The sequence below is a fragment of the Desmodus rotundus genome, chromosome 5, assembly GCF_022682495.2.
Source record: "Desmodus rotundus isolate HL8 chromosome 5, HLdesRot8A.1, whole genome shotgun sequence".
Lineage (NCBI taxonomy): Eukaryota > Metazoa > Chordata > Mammalia > Chiroptera > Phyllostomidae > Desmodus > Desmodus rotundus.
Genome location: NC_071391.1, coordinates 28,751,424 through 28,768,329, shown reverse-complemented (window position 1 = coordinate 28,768,329; position 16,906 = coordinate 28,751,424). Strand labels below are relative to the sequence as shown.

The following is a 16,906-nucleotide window of genomic DNA, read 5'->3' as shown; positions in this document are numbered from 1 at the left end:
GGTGGGAGGGGTGGTGCAAGGTGGAGGGGGATAAAGGGGAGAAAAAATGGGACAACCATAATAGTATAATCAACAAAATATACTTAAAACATAAAAAAATAAAATAAAGAATTCTTTCAGGTTTTATTTATATGAAAATATTTTTATATTGCCTTCATTCTCATAGGATTTTTTTTTTTTACTGAAAATTCTGGAATGAGAGTTTTGCAACATTTTAGAGATATTGTTCCATTGTCTTTCTTACTCTAGATGTTTCTGTTGACAGCCTGTGATGATTATTGAAATTACTTTGTATATGATGTTCCCATTTAAGACTTTCTCTTTTACTTTTCTTGTTAACATTTTGAGTATGATATACCTAAGTGTGCATCTTTTTGTATTTATCCAACTTAAATTTGGTAGAACTTCTCAAAAATGTAAATAGATTTCTAAACATATTGGGCATTTTGTCTTTTTGAAAAATATAATTTATGGGTCCTAACCTTTTTCTCTTATCCCTCCGGAACTCCAAATATATGTTGACTGGACTAGACAACTTGATATGATAATACAGTTTCCTAAATTCTTGTTCATATATTTCTTCAATTATTTTCTTTTTTCAGATAGAATTATTTTTGTGTCTTAAGTTTACTAACACTTTGTTCTTTTTTTCAATGCATTGTCTTTTTGTTGTTGTTGTCATTCAAGAACAGGTGTCTCCATTTTTCCCCTACCATGGCCCTCCATCCCACCCATCCCCACCTCCCACCCTTGAACCTACCCCCTTTGGCTTTGTCCATGGGTCCTTCATGTTCCTTTATGACCTTTCCCCTATATAACACTTTGTTCTTTAATATTCACACTTGTACATTTTTATTTCATATAATATTTGTCATTTTCAGAATTTTCATTTGTTTCTTTTTATAGTTTACATTTCCATGTAGTCTTTCTTAATTTCAAAATGTGTTGCTTTGGTTTCTATTTCTGTTGATTGCTTTTGTTGATTATGAGTATATTTCTATGCTTGTTCATGTGTCTCACAATTTGATCCCTGTGCTTGGCATTGTGCTAGACACACTTGTGGAGATTCTAGATTATATCATCCTTCTTTAATGCATGTTGCATTTTCCACTGTAGACAGTTAAATTACTAGTAGCTATTTGCAATATTATAGGGCTTACACAAATTATTTTTAAAGTGAATCTATACAGTTTTTTCCTTTGTTCTAAGATACCTCCCTGATAGTAAGGCATGGTTCCTACCCCCAAAGCCTGATGTTAAAAATTTGACCAAGTAAATTTGAAGATCTTGTTTGTTTTATTAAAGGATTTATGAATCTGGCAGTAACTGATCTAGCAAACAGGACAGAATTCTGAGGAGTTGTACAAATTGGAAGGTTTTTATAGGCCAAAGAATGGTGGGGCAAGGAAGTCAAAAGATTAGATTCTTTCAAGCAAGGTCATCTTCTCTTAGGAAAGTCTTATCAGGTCAATTACTTCACTAATGCTAATGAGGAAATTCCAGATTGACTGGTTAAAGGTCACAATCTTGGGAGAGGCTGAAAATGCAATTAATTCTTCCTTGGCAGACATAGGGTTTAGCACAAGTGACTCCATTTTGGGCCTGTTGTTTCTTGTTAACCCTGGCATTTCTAGAATCTCAGCTAAATGCTTGGTGTGTTTGTAAAGTGCTCTTGGTGTTTTCCACTCTGGCTGGATGGAAATTCCACTATTCACAGTAGCTAAAGAATTACTGCTGGTATCACTATTCCAGCCTCAGTGCATCTGCAGGTTAGCACAACTGGGCCTTTCAGAGTCTGGTCTGTGGTTATGCAGCCCAGCCCTTGGCCGGGCACCCATGGTGAAGCCCTCATTAATTTTGAAGTTTTATGCAAAGCTTTTCTTTCTCTGCTACTATTTTTCCACAAATCCTAGAAACTTTAGTGATGAAAACTTTGATTTTGCCTCCTCATCTCAGTAGGACTATTGTTTCTCTTGTATTCCATCTTCCTGTACCATAGTAGTTAAAACGTGCCTGTTGAGAAAGCTGGTGTGAGCGTGGGCTTTCTTGTTATGATCCAACTCCTCCTGTTTCTCAATGTGTGAAAATAGTCATGACTTAAATTTTTTTCAAATTGTATATTTCTTTATAGTAAGAGAAAAGCTCTGGTACCAATTATTCCTTTATGCTGGGAAGCAGAATTCTCATCACTAATTATATTTTGAGTTAATTATAATTTTGAATGAGAGGATCTTTGAAAACCATATGTCCAACATTACATACAGTGAGCAAGAAAAACTATGCCTTAGCAATCTTGGTTTGTCAGTGATTTCATAATGAGATACAATAATAAAAGAGAGAAGTTTATCCACGTGAAAAAATTCACTGAGATATACAAATGTGTGTGACAAAGGGAAGCACGCATGTAATCCAAAAAATAAGAAATACCATTGAGCAAGAAAGGAAGGTAGACATTAACTAATCCAGGTAATGGGTTGGTTGGTCAGCCCAGATGCCTTTGTAGATATACTGCAAAATATGAAAATACTAAAAACAAAAAGAAGCTTAAAGATTTATAGATTAAAGCATAGCTGTGTTCCTTGCAAAAGACTTCTTCACTTTACAAAAGAATTTATTGAAGTCTCAGTACTATGGTGAATTCCCAGTATAATTGTTTGCCAAAAGCTGATTACAATGTATCTCCTGCCTTTGGATAAAAGGAAGCAAAACAACTATTTTTTTATTGCCGTGTTTATCTATTTCTTACTTCAAGTGAATAGACCTAGTCCCAGGATAACTCAAGTACATAATGATGCCAACAAAGAGGAGGGCACAAGATTGTTTCCAGGGCAACGAGCATGAGTTAGTAAATTCCTGAGTTCGTTTTCCTTCTTGGAGAAGTCCCACTCCAGGGCTCTTGCACAGACTTCTCACCATTCATATAAACCAGCAGGATGATATCAAGAAGATGGGGAAATTCAGTGAGTCAAAGTCATTCAATGCATTAAATTTGACTCAAAGGAACTAAAGGATATAGGGTTTGGTCTGTTATTACTTTTTTGTTTGTTTGTTTGTTTTTGTATGGGACACATACCTTTATAGGGTGGGGCAAAAGTAGGTTTAAAGTTGTTTATCTGGAAAACAATACAATAATTAAAAAATAATAACACAACTTCTTGCTCTTCCTCTAAGGAAATAGACTTTCAGGAAGTGCAGAAAGCTCAGAGAGTCCCAAAGAAGCTGGACCCAGGGAGGAACACACCAAAGCAAATCATAATGACATTACCCAAGATGAAAGATATGGAGAGAATTTTAAAAGTGGCAAGAGAAAAGGAAACAGTTACCTACAAAGGAGTTCCCATAAGACTATCAGCTGATTTCTCAAAAGAAACCTTGCAGGCAAGAAGTGACTGCTAGCAGGTATGGGGGGTAAGGAAAATGTTCTGGAGTTAGATAATGGTGACAATTTTATAACCTTGTGATAATGTTTGAAAAAACACTGAATTATACACTTTATAATGCTGAAATTTTGGGTACCTGAATTAAATCTTAATAAAGCTCTTTTTGTTTTTCTTTTTAAGATTCTCAGTGTCTCCAATCCTTGCATTTTATGGAGACTAGCCTTTCAGTGTAATTGCACGCGCTTTCTTGATGTTTTTATCCAGACTTGAGTGTAGTTACTGTAAACAACTTTTGCTGAGCTCCGTGTTAGGACTCAGCTCAGGTAGAGCGGTTTGAGCTAAGTGAACCTCCTGTCTGCACTGCTGAATCTTTACCATGTATGCACCAAATCTCTGAAGCCATGAAGTTAATTCTGGATTTGAGTTATAATAGAGACTTATGGTCTTGTAATTCCCCAAGAAGAAAAGACTTCTGCTGAGAGGCAGATCTATACTAGAATTCAGAATACTTCAGTCCTATAAATCTGCAGGAGTTTCTGAGATCTCGCTTAGGTTCCCCTTCCGAGTTATGCTTCCCTGATGCTCTTCTGCCCTTCTAAGTGTGAGGTCTCCTTTGTCTGCTTGCAGACATGCATAAAGGCCAATAGATCTTGTGGCTCTTTATTGGCATTCAATACAGAGGTTCAGCATAACCATTGGCATTCAGTTCAGAGGTACAACATAAGCATAAGGCAGGCTAAAAAAAAGTTCATTCCAATACTTCCCTTTCTTGGTTGACAATTTACAGTAGTTTGTTTTTTTATGTTGTCCATGTAATAAATAACACATTTTAGGACAAGGAAAGTCTTTTATTACACAGATATATTTAACAAAACCTTTTCCCAAAGAAAACAAGTGTTTTGAAATGATGCGGAGCAAATTTGAGTTCCATCTCCACTATGCAGGTTACTGAGTGACAATGAGGATTTACTTAACCACTTCGAATTTGTCACCTCAGTTGCAAAAGAGAAGAATGATAAAAATGAGTATCATACTTAGGTCCTATAATTAGGGCACAGATAATGAAATCCATCTTGTGTAAACAAAAATGTGTTCTACAAATATGTGTTATTTCCTAGTATACACACATTTTTATCACGAAGTATCGTCATATGTCTTTGTTGAGTATGCAACTCGATGGTCACCTTCCAAACTGAGCAGGGAATCTATTATTAGACAATTCTGGCAAGAACAAACTGAAATACATGTTTTCCTTTGGAGTCAGAGTTCTGTTTTAGCAAAGTGTAGTGCCATCTTTCCATTTAAATAACATGCTATTCACAAGCAAGCTGATTTCTATACTTGTATGCCTCGTTATATCTGCTGTGGATCTTACTATTGCCAAGGGGCTGGCGTGCAGTTTGCAAGAGATATTACTCATCCATTTCAGTGGCCTGGGGTTTGACAGCAATATCTGCTCTCTACAAATGTTTTAAACTTCAATCCCCTTAAAAGAAAAGAATCAGTAAATTAGGTGGTTGGTTCTTTAAACTTTTACCCTCTTTAAAATAAAGCTTTATAACACAAGTACTTTTCCTATGAACACTGTCTTTATAAAAGTAGGTTAAAGGAGATGCTTAACCCAAATTTTACTCTACCTGGCTTGCCCCTGAGTAATGGAATATGAGCTGAACCTTCTGGATAGGAATTCCTGAAGACCATAATCCTTTGCCTCATAGGCCTTTGGTACATCTCCACCTTTGCTGAACATCAACTCTGTGTTAGTCACTGGGCTAGTTGTGTTGGGTGTGATGTTCCAGGCAACAGTTTAAACTTTAGAAGAACCCATTCTTTGTTAAAAAATAAGAGTAATCCAGTTCAGATCTTGATGGTTTTCAGTTTCCTCATCTCTATAATGGGTGTAAGACCACCCATTATATGGGTGAAATAATATATGAGGAAATGTGTTATAAACATTTATTTAACCAGGATATCTTGCTGGAATATCACAAATGCACCATGTGGTAAAGACCCTAGAATGGAATACCTCAGTAGATGAAGTTGCTCTGTTTTCCATGATTGCTTTTGCCAAATGCTATTTTGCATTTGAGTTATGTGTTATTTCATGCCACTGATTAATTTTTCAAAGTAACGTTTTAAATATAAGCTGTCCAGTCTAGAAAATTTGGAAAATATAGAAAACAAAATCACACAAATTTTTCTGCCTCTTAATGCCGCCACTCCGAGTTAATTACTGTTAACATTTTGGTGAATTTCTCAATAATGTCTCCTCATCTCAAGAAAAAAACCTCTTCAGGTGAGGGAAGTTGGGCCGCCAGCTCCAACTCCACTGCCAGCTGCTAGTGCAAGTGGAAATGTTGAAATCAGAGCAAGGTCAGAAATCTTCAAAACCCAGAAGCAGAAGACGTCTTAACGTTCTGAAACCTCCTTACAGTCCACGTTTGCAGACTAAGAAGCTTGCGAAGGCATTATGGGCTCAGTGTACATTTCTGGAGGCTGCTTACTCCTGCTGTCTTCCCATCCTCATCAGGCGAGCCATTATGTATGGCTAATTAGAAAAATATTTGAAAACTCTCTCCAGAGCAACGTTCTTCCAAACACTGTTTCAGCAGGTGAGAGACATGTGCCTGTAATCTAAGCGTCTGATGGTCTTTCCCAGTGCCTCCTGCGGAGTATGCTGGTGCAATTACAGGCAAATTAGACTCATCCTCGACCCCGCCCCATCCCTCCCCACCCTCCGGGCAAGCGGGAATAAATGGTGAGCCCAGAGCGGGTGTGCAGACGGGTGAGCGCAGCCGGTTGACCGGAGCGCAAGAGGCCATTGCTGGGCACCTCCTCCCAATCCCCCGCGCAGCCTCCAGCGCAAGTGACATCGCGTCCTCCGGGCTCCGGCTGGGGCTCGGGAGCGGTAGAGCCGCGCGAACAATCCCGGGCAGGGAATGTTCGCTGCTGGTGACATCACTCCCAAAGATACTCCCCCTTCTCAGTCCCTGCCTTCGCAAGGCATCTGTCCGTTTGTCCATTTTCCGTCTGCTGCTGGAGAGAGCTTATCGCCGCCCGAGAGTCCGGCACCAAGGAGAGACAGGACCTGGAGGACGAAGGAGAGCAAAGGCAACAAGGGAAGGAGGACCCTGGCAAGCGACAGAATGAAATTCAGTCCAGCGCACTACTTGCTGCCTCTCCTGCCTGCGCTGGTCCTCAGCACCAGGTGAGTCCAGGAGCGTGAGGGACCTTTTAGCAAGGGGCGCTGCTGCTGGGTTGGTCCTACTGCAGATCACCTGTGGGGGCCAAGGACAGTCACTTAAGCTGTTTGCACCCCCCACCTAAGTTAGAGGGTCCCTCTGTTTTTAGGTTTCTGAAATCCTTTCGAGAGAGCAGAGTCCTTTTCTAGTTATCCCAGTCCTTAAAGTCTCAGTATCGCCCCCCATGAGGGGACCAAGAGCTTTCCCTTCCAAAGACCTGTTCCCTCCAGCTCTCGTAATAGCGAAGGATAACACGCAGTAACCAACCACAATAAAGGGCACAGAGAGACAGGGGGGAACTGTCACCAGGCGGTGTCTTTACATTGGAGCTGTCTCAATAGTCACAAAGCTTCCGTCTTCCTCAAGTGTGTGTGATTTTAAGGTTCAGAGAACCAGAGAAAAATAGTTAATCCCAGAAGATGGTAATCCTGGCACAAAAGTTCCTGGACTTGTAAAATATCTGTTTTTATGTCTTGCGTAGGCTCGTGGGAGGCATTTTCATTTGGTTATCTTGTGGGAAGATCTAATTAAGGAGCACACAAGGTGATTAAAAGTTAGAAGACACTCTCAGCGTGCTGATGCAGAGACCCTAGGCAGAAACAGTTACACACTGTACTTCATCACTGACCATAGATGGGACTTTAAGCCCCAGCACAGAGGAGCTATTTTAAGTGGAGGTTTAAAATACAGTGATTGAAAAGAGTTTTGTGACTCCCCACTGTTCATCAAGTCCCGAAGTTGGTGATGGGCTTGTATTTCTCTTCCACAAGAGCAGCACAAGGGTGAACTGTTTCACGGCCCAAGACTGAGCCTCTATTCTGTATGCACTTAGCATCCTATTGGCAGCAACCTCTTTCCTTTGGCTACTATAAAATAAAATAACCCACACAGGATGAGAAGCTTTTCAAATCTATGTGAATGGAAACATTATCTGATTGTGTATCTGATGAAAAATGAAAGGGAGAATAAGAGGGTTGTATTTAATTCAGAAATTCAATGTATGAAAAAAAACCTCATTATATATGAAACACCAAGGCAGTGCAATTCTTGAGTCCATTCCTAATCTGCATATCTGCTTTTAGGTTTTTATAACCCAAGTTTCCTTTTCAGAGTGAGGACTGTGAGGGTTAGCCCCAAGAGTTGAGGAACTTAGTCTTGCCTTGCAAACAAAGCCCAGGTGATTTCCCCAGACTAGAATGAAATAAGTTGTATTCTCTAATTTCTCTGAGGCTGCTGGTCACTTTGGTTCAAAAAAAAATGTAGGTTATTTTATAACCATTTTGCTACCCAGTATTATAATAATGTGCTCCCATCACAAAGCTCATTTTAATATTTGTGGTTAGCTGTAAACAACTCAATGCAAATTGTGCATTACAGTTATTCTTTGAAGTGTCTTGTCATTTACTCTGAACTTTTATGTTGTAATTTAATAATTATTGGTGGAGTCTTCTAGAAAAAGGAAATTCTCAAAGTTTGATGCTAAAGTAGATGCTTCTCAACATATACATAAAATAATGAATATTTAAACAGTTAACACCTAGACCAAAGCGATTTTTAAAGACATTGAAATCTCTAGTGTTTCAAGAGCACATTCATATTTAAGGATGCTGCACTTTCAGTGGTTTAGAAAGCTCTAAAGTCTCTAGCTTCCAAAGTTTTGATGTGGCTAGATAGTACAAAGACAGAAAAAGAACCATCATCTTCCCTTTTATGAAAGTTGTAATTTTTAAGAATAATTTTTAAAATAGTCAACACCTTGATTACAACAAATATTAGAATTAGTCAACCTAGATTACTTTAGATATGAAACTTCTTCAGTGTTGGTTGTATTTGAAAATTGTGACACTTCTTTAGATTCTTCTTCTTACTTTCCCAACAAAAAGAGCATGGTGGGCTTAATAAAGTAAGCCCATAATCAGTGGCATGTCTTGTTATTGCAATTACTCCACAGCAATTTATTTTACTGGCTATCCAGATTACTTTGTGACTGTGAACAAATTAAAAAATGAATATGGTATTATCAGGATGTCATTTTGCAAGAAGAGATTATGTTTTAATGAACTCTAATAGAAGGCCATTCTCTTAGCAACACTTAAGAGTTGTGTAGACATATGGTTAATGTGCAAGTTAGAATCTAAGCTATACAGGTTTGTGAGAACAGTTGTATTAGCAGAGGTGAGTTTATTGTCCTGCTGAGAAAAACGGTGTAGCTCAGCCATGGCCACCTGTGACAGTGGATTTTCTAGCGCAAGACTTTCGTACACTTAGTATCTTAGTCAGTGGTCCTATCTGTGAAGTAAATGGTATTTCACATACTAAGACCATGTTGAAGGCATTAGCAGAGTGTGGCCCTTGCTCGATTTTTCTATAGTCTTTATCACTTGTCTGCAATCATCAAGTTCTTTTTCAAGTGTGAGAAATGTAGATCTGAGACTCTTGTTGAAAAAATGTATCTGTTTCAACATCTCTTTCTCCGGGCCTAGCTCTTTAGTACTTGCTATTATCTTTCCAATAGGTTTAAAGTTCAGTTCTGTTTTAAAATACAGGAATGTGCTCACCAAAACAAATGTTGCAATTCAAGAGTTACTATAAGCAGTAGTATTCTTCCACAGGGATGAAAACTCTAAAACAACTCTGCCTTTTAAATATGAGTTTTTGAATACCTTTTGGTTTGTGTTTGCTTCTCATTTTCACCTTTTATAGCAACTTAAGATGCTGAAGCACAAAAATTCCATAATTTTTTACCATAGTGAACAATATCGATATTTTGAAAGAAAACTAAATGTTCACCTTCCACAATAGCCAAGAATTAACTATCTTACTGGTAAACTCCACAGAATTAAAAAGAGCAATTTAATTTTCTGGTACATTGTCTCTTCTGTTTAGAAAGTACACATACATTCAGAAAATTCAAATAATGTTATAATTAATGGAGTTAATAAAGAAACATTTAACCTGTGTACAAATAAATGTGGTCAAAGAAAACAAATGTGTTGGTTTAATAGCGTCAGAGTAGAATGTACTTTTTAAATAGCCTCATTCTGTAGAAGCATTAAATTGCAATTCCAACGCAGCCAGCAATTCACTTTAGAAAGAAGTACTATAGGTACAGAAAGGAATAGTAGGGTAAAAAAAAATCTTTAGAAGTTCCTGGTGAAAAGGGACCCATGGAGTGCTGGAGAAGCCTTGTGCTTTAGATTGCTGAACCTCTGTTCCTTTATGCTGTGATTCTACTCTTGATGCCCTTGGTTTATTGAGTTTTAAGTGACTTAATGGGGAGAGGAGCATGGCGGGGGAGGGGTGAAGGTCTACTGACTTCTGATGGTTTTCCTTCGAGCAAGAACTTTAAGCAGATGGTTGCTTATGATCCTCCCAATAGGAGTCACCTCGTAGGTCTCTACTGGGCACTCAGATCAGCAGTCACACCACATGTTCACTTTGGAATCTATTGTAAGAGGCTACTATGTGTAAAGATACCCCAGGCTCCTACTGGCATCGTGCTTTTATCTGTCCTGAGAATCAATTTGATTTACAGGATAAAGGAAAGACAGGCATCACAATAAGCATATAATAAGCCCCAAAGTTTTTATTTATTTTTTTTATTTTTAAGCAATCATATTTGATGTAGGAAGCATCCCCCAACTGGGTCTGTGGTAACCTGGAATTATTTTCCCAACCCTGTATGTAGCGTGTCTTGCCACACACACACATTTAATCTGACCCCACACATGTTCTTTTGTGATAAGAATTAACACTCTGTGTAATGGAGTTAGATAAATGTCTTTCTAGGTTAAGAAGATATTAACAAGCAACTATCTTGACTTGTCAGATTTCAATTTTGGTCCTTAGTTGCCAATGTCCAATAGCAGTTTTTAAAATGACTTATTTGGGCATTATATTTGTAGATTAAATTCTCCTTATGACTAATGAAAGGTAAACCTCAATCATTTATGGGTTGAGTGTGCAGTGTTCATAGACTTTCTATGTAATTGAAAGAAAGAACTTGACCTATCACCTACCAACCAGCAAGCAAAACGTACTGAAACTGCTGAGAGGTATGTGGTTCTAATGGAACGATATTTTTTTCATGTGTGTTATGAGAGTGCTTGTGTTTGTGTGTGTGTGGGGGGGTGTGCCTGCTTTTGACTGACTTCTAGAGGCAAATCCCATTAACAAATAGTGCTAAGTAATTAAATAACCTGATTACACAAATAATGTTCACTACAAAGTTTTCTTTGGAAAATTCAAAAAAGTCCATTTTAATTTGTTACTATAACCTTTAGAGATATCTTTGATGTTTTCATTATCATGTGTTAAAAGTGTGCCTGCAATGAATCAGTTATTGCATAAAGCATCAGGGCAATATAACAATACATCAGTTATAAGTACAAATCCTTATAATCTAGTCATGCACAGAAATAATGATATATAATATGAAATTGGACAAATAACAAGAAATATTTTAAACAAAGTTCCAAGTGTGAATAGAGGAAAGAGTAAATAATGCCAGTTAAGGAGTATAGGAAGTAACTTCTGTTTTCCAAGAACCAGGAGAGAAATAATATTTCATAATTGACTTTACTATTGTACAACACTTGCTGGTTATGTGATATTAGGAAAATCGCTTACCGTCTCTATCTGTTTTTCTTACATAGAAAATCAAAAGTACTCGTATAAACTACTTGAGAGGGTGTCGTAAAGACTAAATGAGTTCATCTAGAAAAAACTTTACCATACTCCCTGGGACACAGTGATGCTCAACAGAGTGACTGTGCAGCTGTTACTATGTTGTTATTTCTATTTTCATGAAGTCTTTGTGTCTGTGATCTGGGCAGAGCAGAATGGGAGCAAACTTGGATACAAGTCAATTGGATGACACAAATTTAGCAAGACTCATCGTCATCATCCAAAAGAAAGAAATTGTTAGCAAAGAGGAGAGGCAGCGGGAGAGGCAGTGAGGATCTCCTGCTAACTGGGCTGACTCTGTCAAAAGCGTTTTGGTGGCAAATGCCTGGAGGAAAGGTGCTGTGTGCTTTGGAGCACCGTGAAAAATTGCAAAATTTAACTTAGTCACACAGAATGTGATTTATCACAAAAGTATATGTTTAGTTACTTGTCTATCTATTTTAAATCTAATTGCATTTACATCTCATGAATCCTAATATCAATTCAAAGCCCTATGCACAGGTGTCAATGAATAAAAACGGATGCTTTCCAACTACATAGGCAGGGTTGACAGAAAAATTTCTACAACTTCATTTTCTGCTTGTTCATGGCTTTCATCAGGTATTAGAAATCCATGAGGTACAGACATTTTGAAAAATCAAGGGAAGTAAAGGTAACATTGAGATTTTCTTCCTACTATTGAGAATAATTTGAGAACCACTGATATAGAAGAAGCCATTCTGTTTGTTATATGGCTTCAGAATTACTACATAAAAAGGATTTTATACTAACTCAGTTTTGAAAGACACTTTAGAGATCATCTAATCTCAACTAGTTTTGCATACTTCATCATAAACTGTGTACAACTGTGCCATGAAATTCTAATTACCGAATAAAAAATATATATATTTGTCCCATAAATTACTGTGTATGTGATTGTGTGTTGACATTTGTCAATCTAGCACAAAGTATAGTTTGCTGCTCAGGGGAAGTAAAAGGCATAGATCATATTAAGTTTGCATCAGTTAAAGGACACGTGTTTGCTGGGACATCTAAGAACTTTGCTTCATGATTATAGGAGGCAAAGAAATATCAAAAGTAAACCATTCCATTCAGATGCAAACTGAAAGTCAACCAACTGAATTGAGCTCTGTGATTGATTTTATAAACACTAGGAAACATTGTTATATGATAGATTGTTATTGCTTTATAATTATGCCCGACCTTTTTGGTGTTGCTTTCGGGTTTTTTAATTTCTTGGAGTGTACTTACGTGGTTGTGCAAAGTCCAAAGTCCTTCCTTTTGGAAGTGAGAAAACTGAGGTCCAGAGCAGCTGAGACTTATCTAAGTTCACAGAAGGCAACAGAAACAACCACCTAGAACGTGCCCCAATCTGATTTGTGTGCTATCGTTTGGCTGCTGCCCATGATACATCTCTTCTGTAGTCAAGCCGCATGTGTACAGTTGGTGCCTACAGTGTATCCACAGATATTATAATTACTGTGGAGTATAAAGTAATTTTAAAACTGATTCTCTGAACACATGTAATTAACATAGAACAACAGGCTGGTGTCAAATGGAATTATAGTTGTTGAACACCGTTTGTTTGCCTGTATTCAGTTGTTGGCTGAAGAATGAGCTGGTCTAAAAAAAGATGCTAGGTCATTTTCAAAACCCAAAGCAGAATCATTTATGAGTTCTTACATTTGCACACAGTTTACCTCTCAAGGGTTCCTGTTGATCTCGCAGTTGTATTGTAAGATAACATTTTTGGTGCCTTTGAGATGTTTTTCATTGCAACTATTTCTTATAAATGCATTTCTTATCTAGACATTTGCTTATATATTTCTTACCTATTAAGTTTATTTTGCAGCTGTGTGGTGTTGTTCAATGGGCAGCATACTTAACTCTGTTACAGAGATGAGGTATTAAATATGTTCACTTATAGCTTTAATGTAGGGTGACATACCTTTTCATTTGGTTTTCATGTCTCTATATTTTTGTTAGGGCTGATGAGTAATTTATAGTCATATAAAATTTTTAGGGTTAGGTGGTCACAGATTTCATCTTACATGTACATATCACAAGTTCTTTGCCTTTGAATAGGTTTCCAAATCACTCTGAGACTTATATTTCTTATCTATAAATGGGAAAGTAATAGTAGCCAACATTTAGGGTTCAAGAATGTATTTAAGTTCTATCTTAGTACAAGCATATAACTGTGCTTATTGTCCCTCAGGATATCCTAGGCTTATTAGCTATTACTTTACATAAAGATTACAACTTAGTGGGTTGCTTTTATATTGGACATCTTAAGCAATCAACACTTAATTTAATGATTTTATTAAAAATAAAATTAAGTAAATTATAAAGTTCTTCACTAGTACAGCCAAAATAATAGAGCCATGGTGTATTTTCTGATAAGATTCTTCCGGAGACAAGATGAGGAGGCAATTGAGCCCAGTGAATGACCTTTAGGGAAAAAATGCAGTGGACAATCTGCAAGGACTTGCTGCCTTTCCAAGGAGTCCTTGCAGCTGAACTATGGTATTGGCAAAAGCTCATGCAGATTCTAGGCCAGCCTTCCTCTCCTGTCCCTATAGAGAATGTGACTTTTCTTGTGACTTTCTTCTGCCTATCCTCAAGAGGGTTATAAGTGTTTCTAATTTATTTCCCTTTTGATTGATTCAAAACAGAACTCTTGAGCATCTAGAAACACTTACTCAGCGAGTAGCTGGTTAATGGGGCAGGGGTTACAGGAGATGTTTGCCTTGTCACATGGGTTAAAGCCAAAGAATATGGAATCAAGCAGCCTTTGAATCAGCCTTACCAGCTACATGACCTGGAAATGTCAATTAACATTTCTTAGCCATATTTTTCTCATCAATAAAGAAGAGATGAGTGCCTCTTTCAAAGATTTTTCAAGAGGATTGAATAAGCTAGTGTATATAAAGAATAGTGTCCAGCACAAAGAAATAAAACCTAATATTTTTTTCCTCCAAGTTCATGCAGACAATTTGAGGCCAAGATGATCATCCTAACCAATCCCAGTTAGAAGAGCTGATGTAAACACCTGTAACATTGCCAAGAAAAATAAGACAAACATGTATGACCTGACCTAGCTTCCATTTTAAATCTGAAAGCTCTGAATTAGGTTGCTTAATATGGTTAAGCATTGAATATAGTTATCAATTTATATTGCTACAATATCACATTAATGTAATTAATCACATTAATTTAAAGGAGGTTAATTTTTTTGTTTACCTAAAGATGTCAGGATCTAAGAAATATGTCTTGGACTCAGATACAAACAAACCTTTTGACAAGTTGAGGGTTCTGGACTTTTATAATTAGCTGGTCTTGTAATGGGTGAGGTTGCTCCTGATCTCCACAGAACGGTAGAGAAGAAGGGGCTGGGACGGCAGAGGGCTTTTTGAATGCTCTGTGATTGGGCAGAAATGGTAGGAGTGGAAAGGAAAATTCCCCAAGACTCGATTTCCTGTTTTTATTGGTTTCTATTTTTAATTTTCTTTTCTTTCTAATGCTTGCAGTCACTAGTTGCTGGTTTTTGCAGTAAAGTAAACTCTAAGTATTGGCTGGGAAAGAGGGGGAAACCAAAAAGAAACAAAACATGCATGAGAAATTGAAGGAACACGTTGGGAAGAAGCAGATGTGGCTGAGGAAGCTTTCTGTTGTGAAGAGCATGCAACTTTTTCCTTCAGGTGCCATAAAGTGAAATGCGAGGTCATTCCACAATCAAGAAGTTCACATAAAAAAAATGGAGGCAGACTTTTTTTTTTCTTATACGACAAGTTAGAAATATATTGAAAGATATTGAATCCATTTTGTACATTTTATATGTATCATTATTTCATTTGGTCTTTTTTTTATACAATATGTAAGTTATAGGTTTAGCCAATATTTGTGGGGACTAGTTCTTCTGGAAGCTAGATCATTACTCCTTGTCATTTATCCCTTGCTTCCTTGGAATGCATTATACTTATATATGTTTTATCACTAGGAGACAGAGTTTTTGAACATATTAAATGATTAGCCTATTTCTCCCAGCTGGAAAGTGGTCAGAGCCTAGCTCATTTCTGAGAATTGCTTTCTGAATGCAACTGTAGCACTGCCTATAGCAACTCGTCTTGGTACAAATGCACACTGAGGAAAAATGATAATGTGTAACACAAATAACAATGCTGAAACTAAACCACGCTGGCAAATAATTATATTTTTTATGCCTACATAAATGTATTCTTAAAATAAATTAGCCAAAAAAATTCATTATTTTTAAGGCTGGCCCAATGGAAACCTTTGCTGTAAATACAATACAAAAGTTTGCCAGCTAAGTTCAATGTTTCTCTGTAGAAAACAAACGTCTCCTCAGAATCAATGTCTCTCAAAGTACACTCTTCATGGGCGCAAATGAGAGTCACCAAAAATGCCTGTTAAGAAGACAACTTCCTGGTCCCTATCCTAAATATATTCAATTAGGTTATTTGAGGAAGGAGCCGAATAATTTTCACTTAATGTGGAACTCGAATACTTCTGAAGCATGTGATAGCTGGGAAACCACGGCTTTGGTATTGAAGCACTATAAAGTCTAGAACACCTTGATCTCTTTGGCATTTACTCAGCATGGAAATTGCAGCTGAAGTCAGGAGTTTGGAATGATGGTGATGTTTTGGCAAAAATCACAGCTATTTTTCACATGTATATAAATAAATTTAATAAGGGAGTATCTTGCCATGTATCAGTCTGCATTGTCAGTCAAGTTACATGAAAGTAATTCTATGCCTAGTATGCCTTTCTGCAAAGGGCTGAGGAAAATACTCAAATAAACTAAATGATATAAAACTGTATTACATGGATATATCAGGGGCGTGCTCTATTTAGAAAGCAGTTGCCATCAAGGTGGAATCTATGAATACACTGAAAAAAATGAAACCTAACTCTCCCTCCCACCTGAAGTGATGAATTCACTTCTTCATGAGAAAGAGGCAATGAAAACCAAGACCTGAACATGAAGCTATATAAATGCTTGTTGTTTTCTTCTTGGGACAGGGAATCTGAATTTTTGGACCAAGAAGAAGTCATATTTAAGCCTTGTAAAAATAACGTTTTGATTTCCTGTCCCCCAATCATTCCCATTAGCAGCAGTTGATTTTGCATGATTAGGAAAACAAATTCACTCAATAAATTTTTTTTTTGTATTAAACAGAATGTTCAACGATGCCAGCCATATTGCTTTAATTCTTTTCCCCTTTCACCATAGCAGTTAGTTCTCCTCACAGTGAACTTCTGAGGTGGTTATACCAATGTTGCCTCCATTTTATATGTCAGGAAACTAAGGCAAATAGGGGTTAGATTACTTGCCCACGGTTATAAACTGGTAGGTAGTAGATTTTAAATTCAAATGCTATAATGAATTTAAATTCACTATGCCACAGCACCTCCTAGTGCGTGATATAAAGCACTGGGATGCGCCAGTGTCAGACTGTGTCAGCTTTATTTGTGGGTTCTGATTTATTCAGGAGGAGGAGGAAAGAAAAATGTAACTTCTTGGCAGGTATCCTCTAAATTGACAACCGAAGATGACAGAAGATTCTCTTTTTA

General features: G+C 37.2%; 1 protein-coding gene across 4 annotated transcripts in view; it reads left to right on the top strand.

The window, feature by feature from the left end:
- Positions 1-6,190: 6,190 nt before the first annotated feature.
- LUZP2 (leucine zipper protein 2) overlaps positions 6,191-16,906 on the top strand; it is a 351,835-nt gene continuing 341,119 nt past the window's right edge. For 3 of the 4 annotated variants that reach the window (XM_053925801.2, XM_024558957.4, XM_024558956.4), the window contains exon 1: positions 6,191-6,588. In XM_053925801.2, the coding sequence (XP_053781776.1) occupies positions 6,320-6,588 (269 nt within the window). In that variant the 5' untranslated portion in view covers positions 6,191-6,319. The remainder of the gene's footprint in view (positions 6,589-16,906) is intronic. The other variant, XM_053925802.1, reaches the window with a different exon arrangement.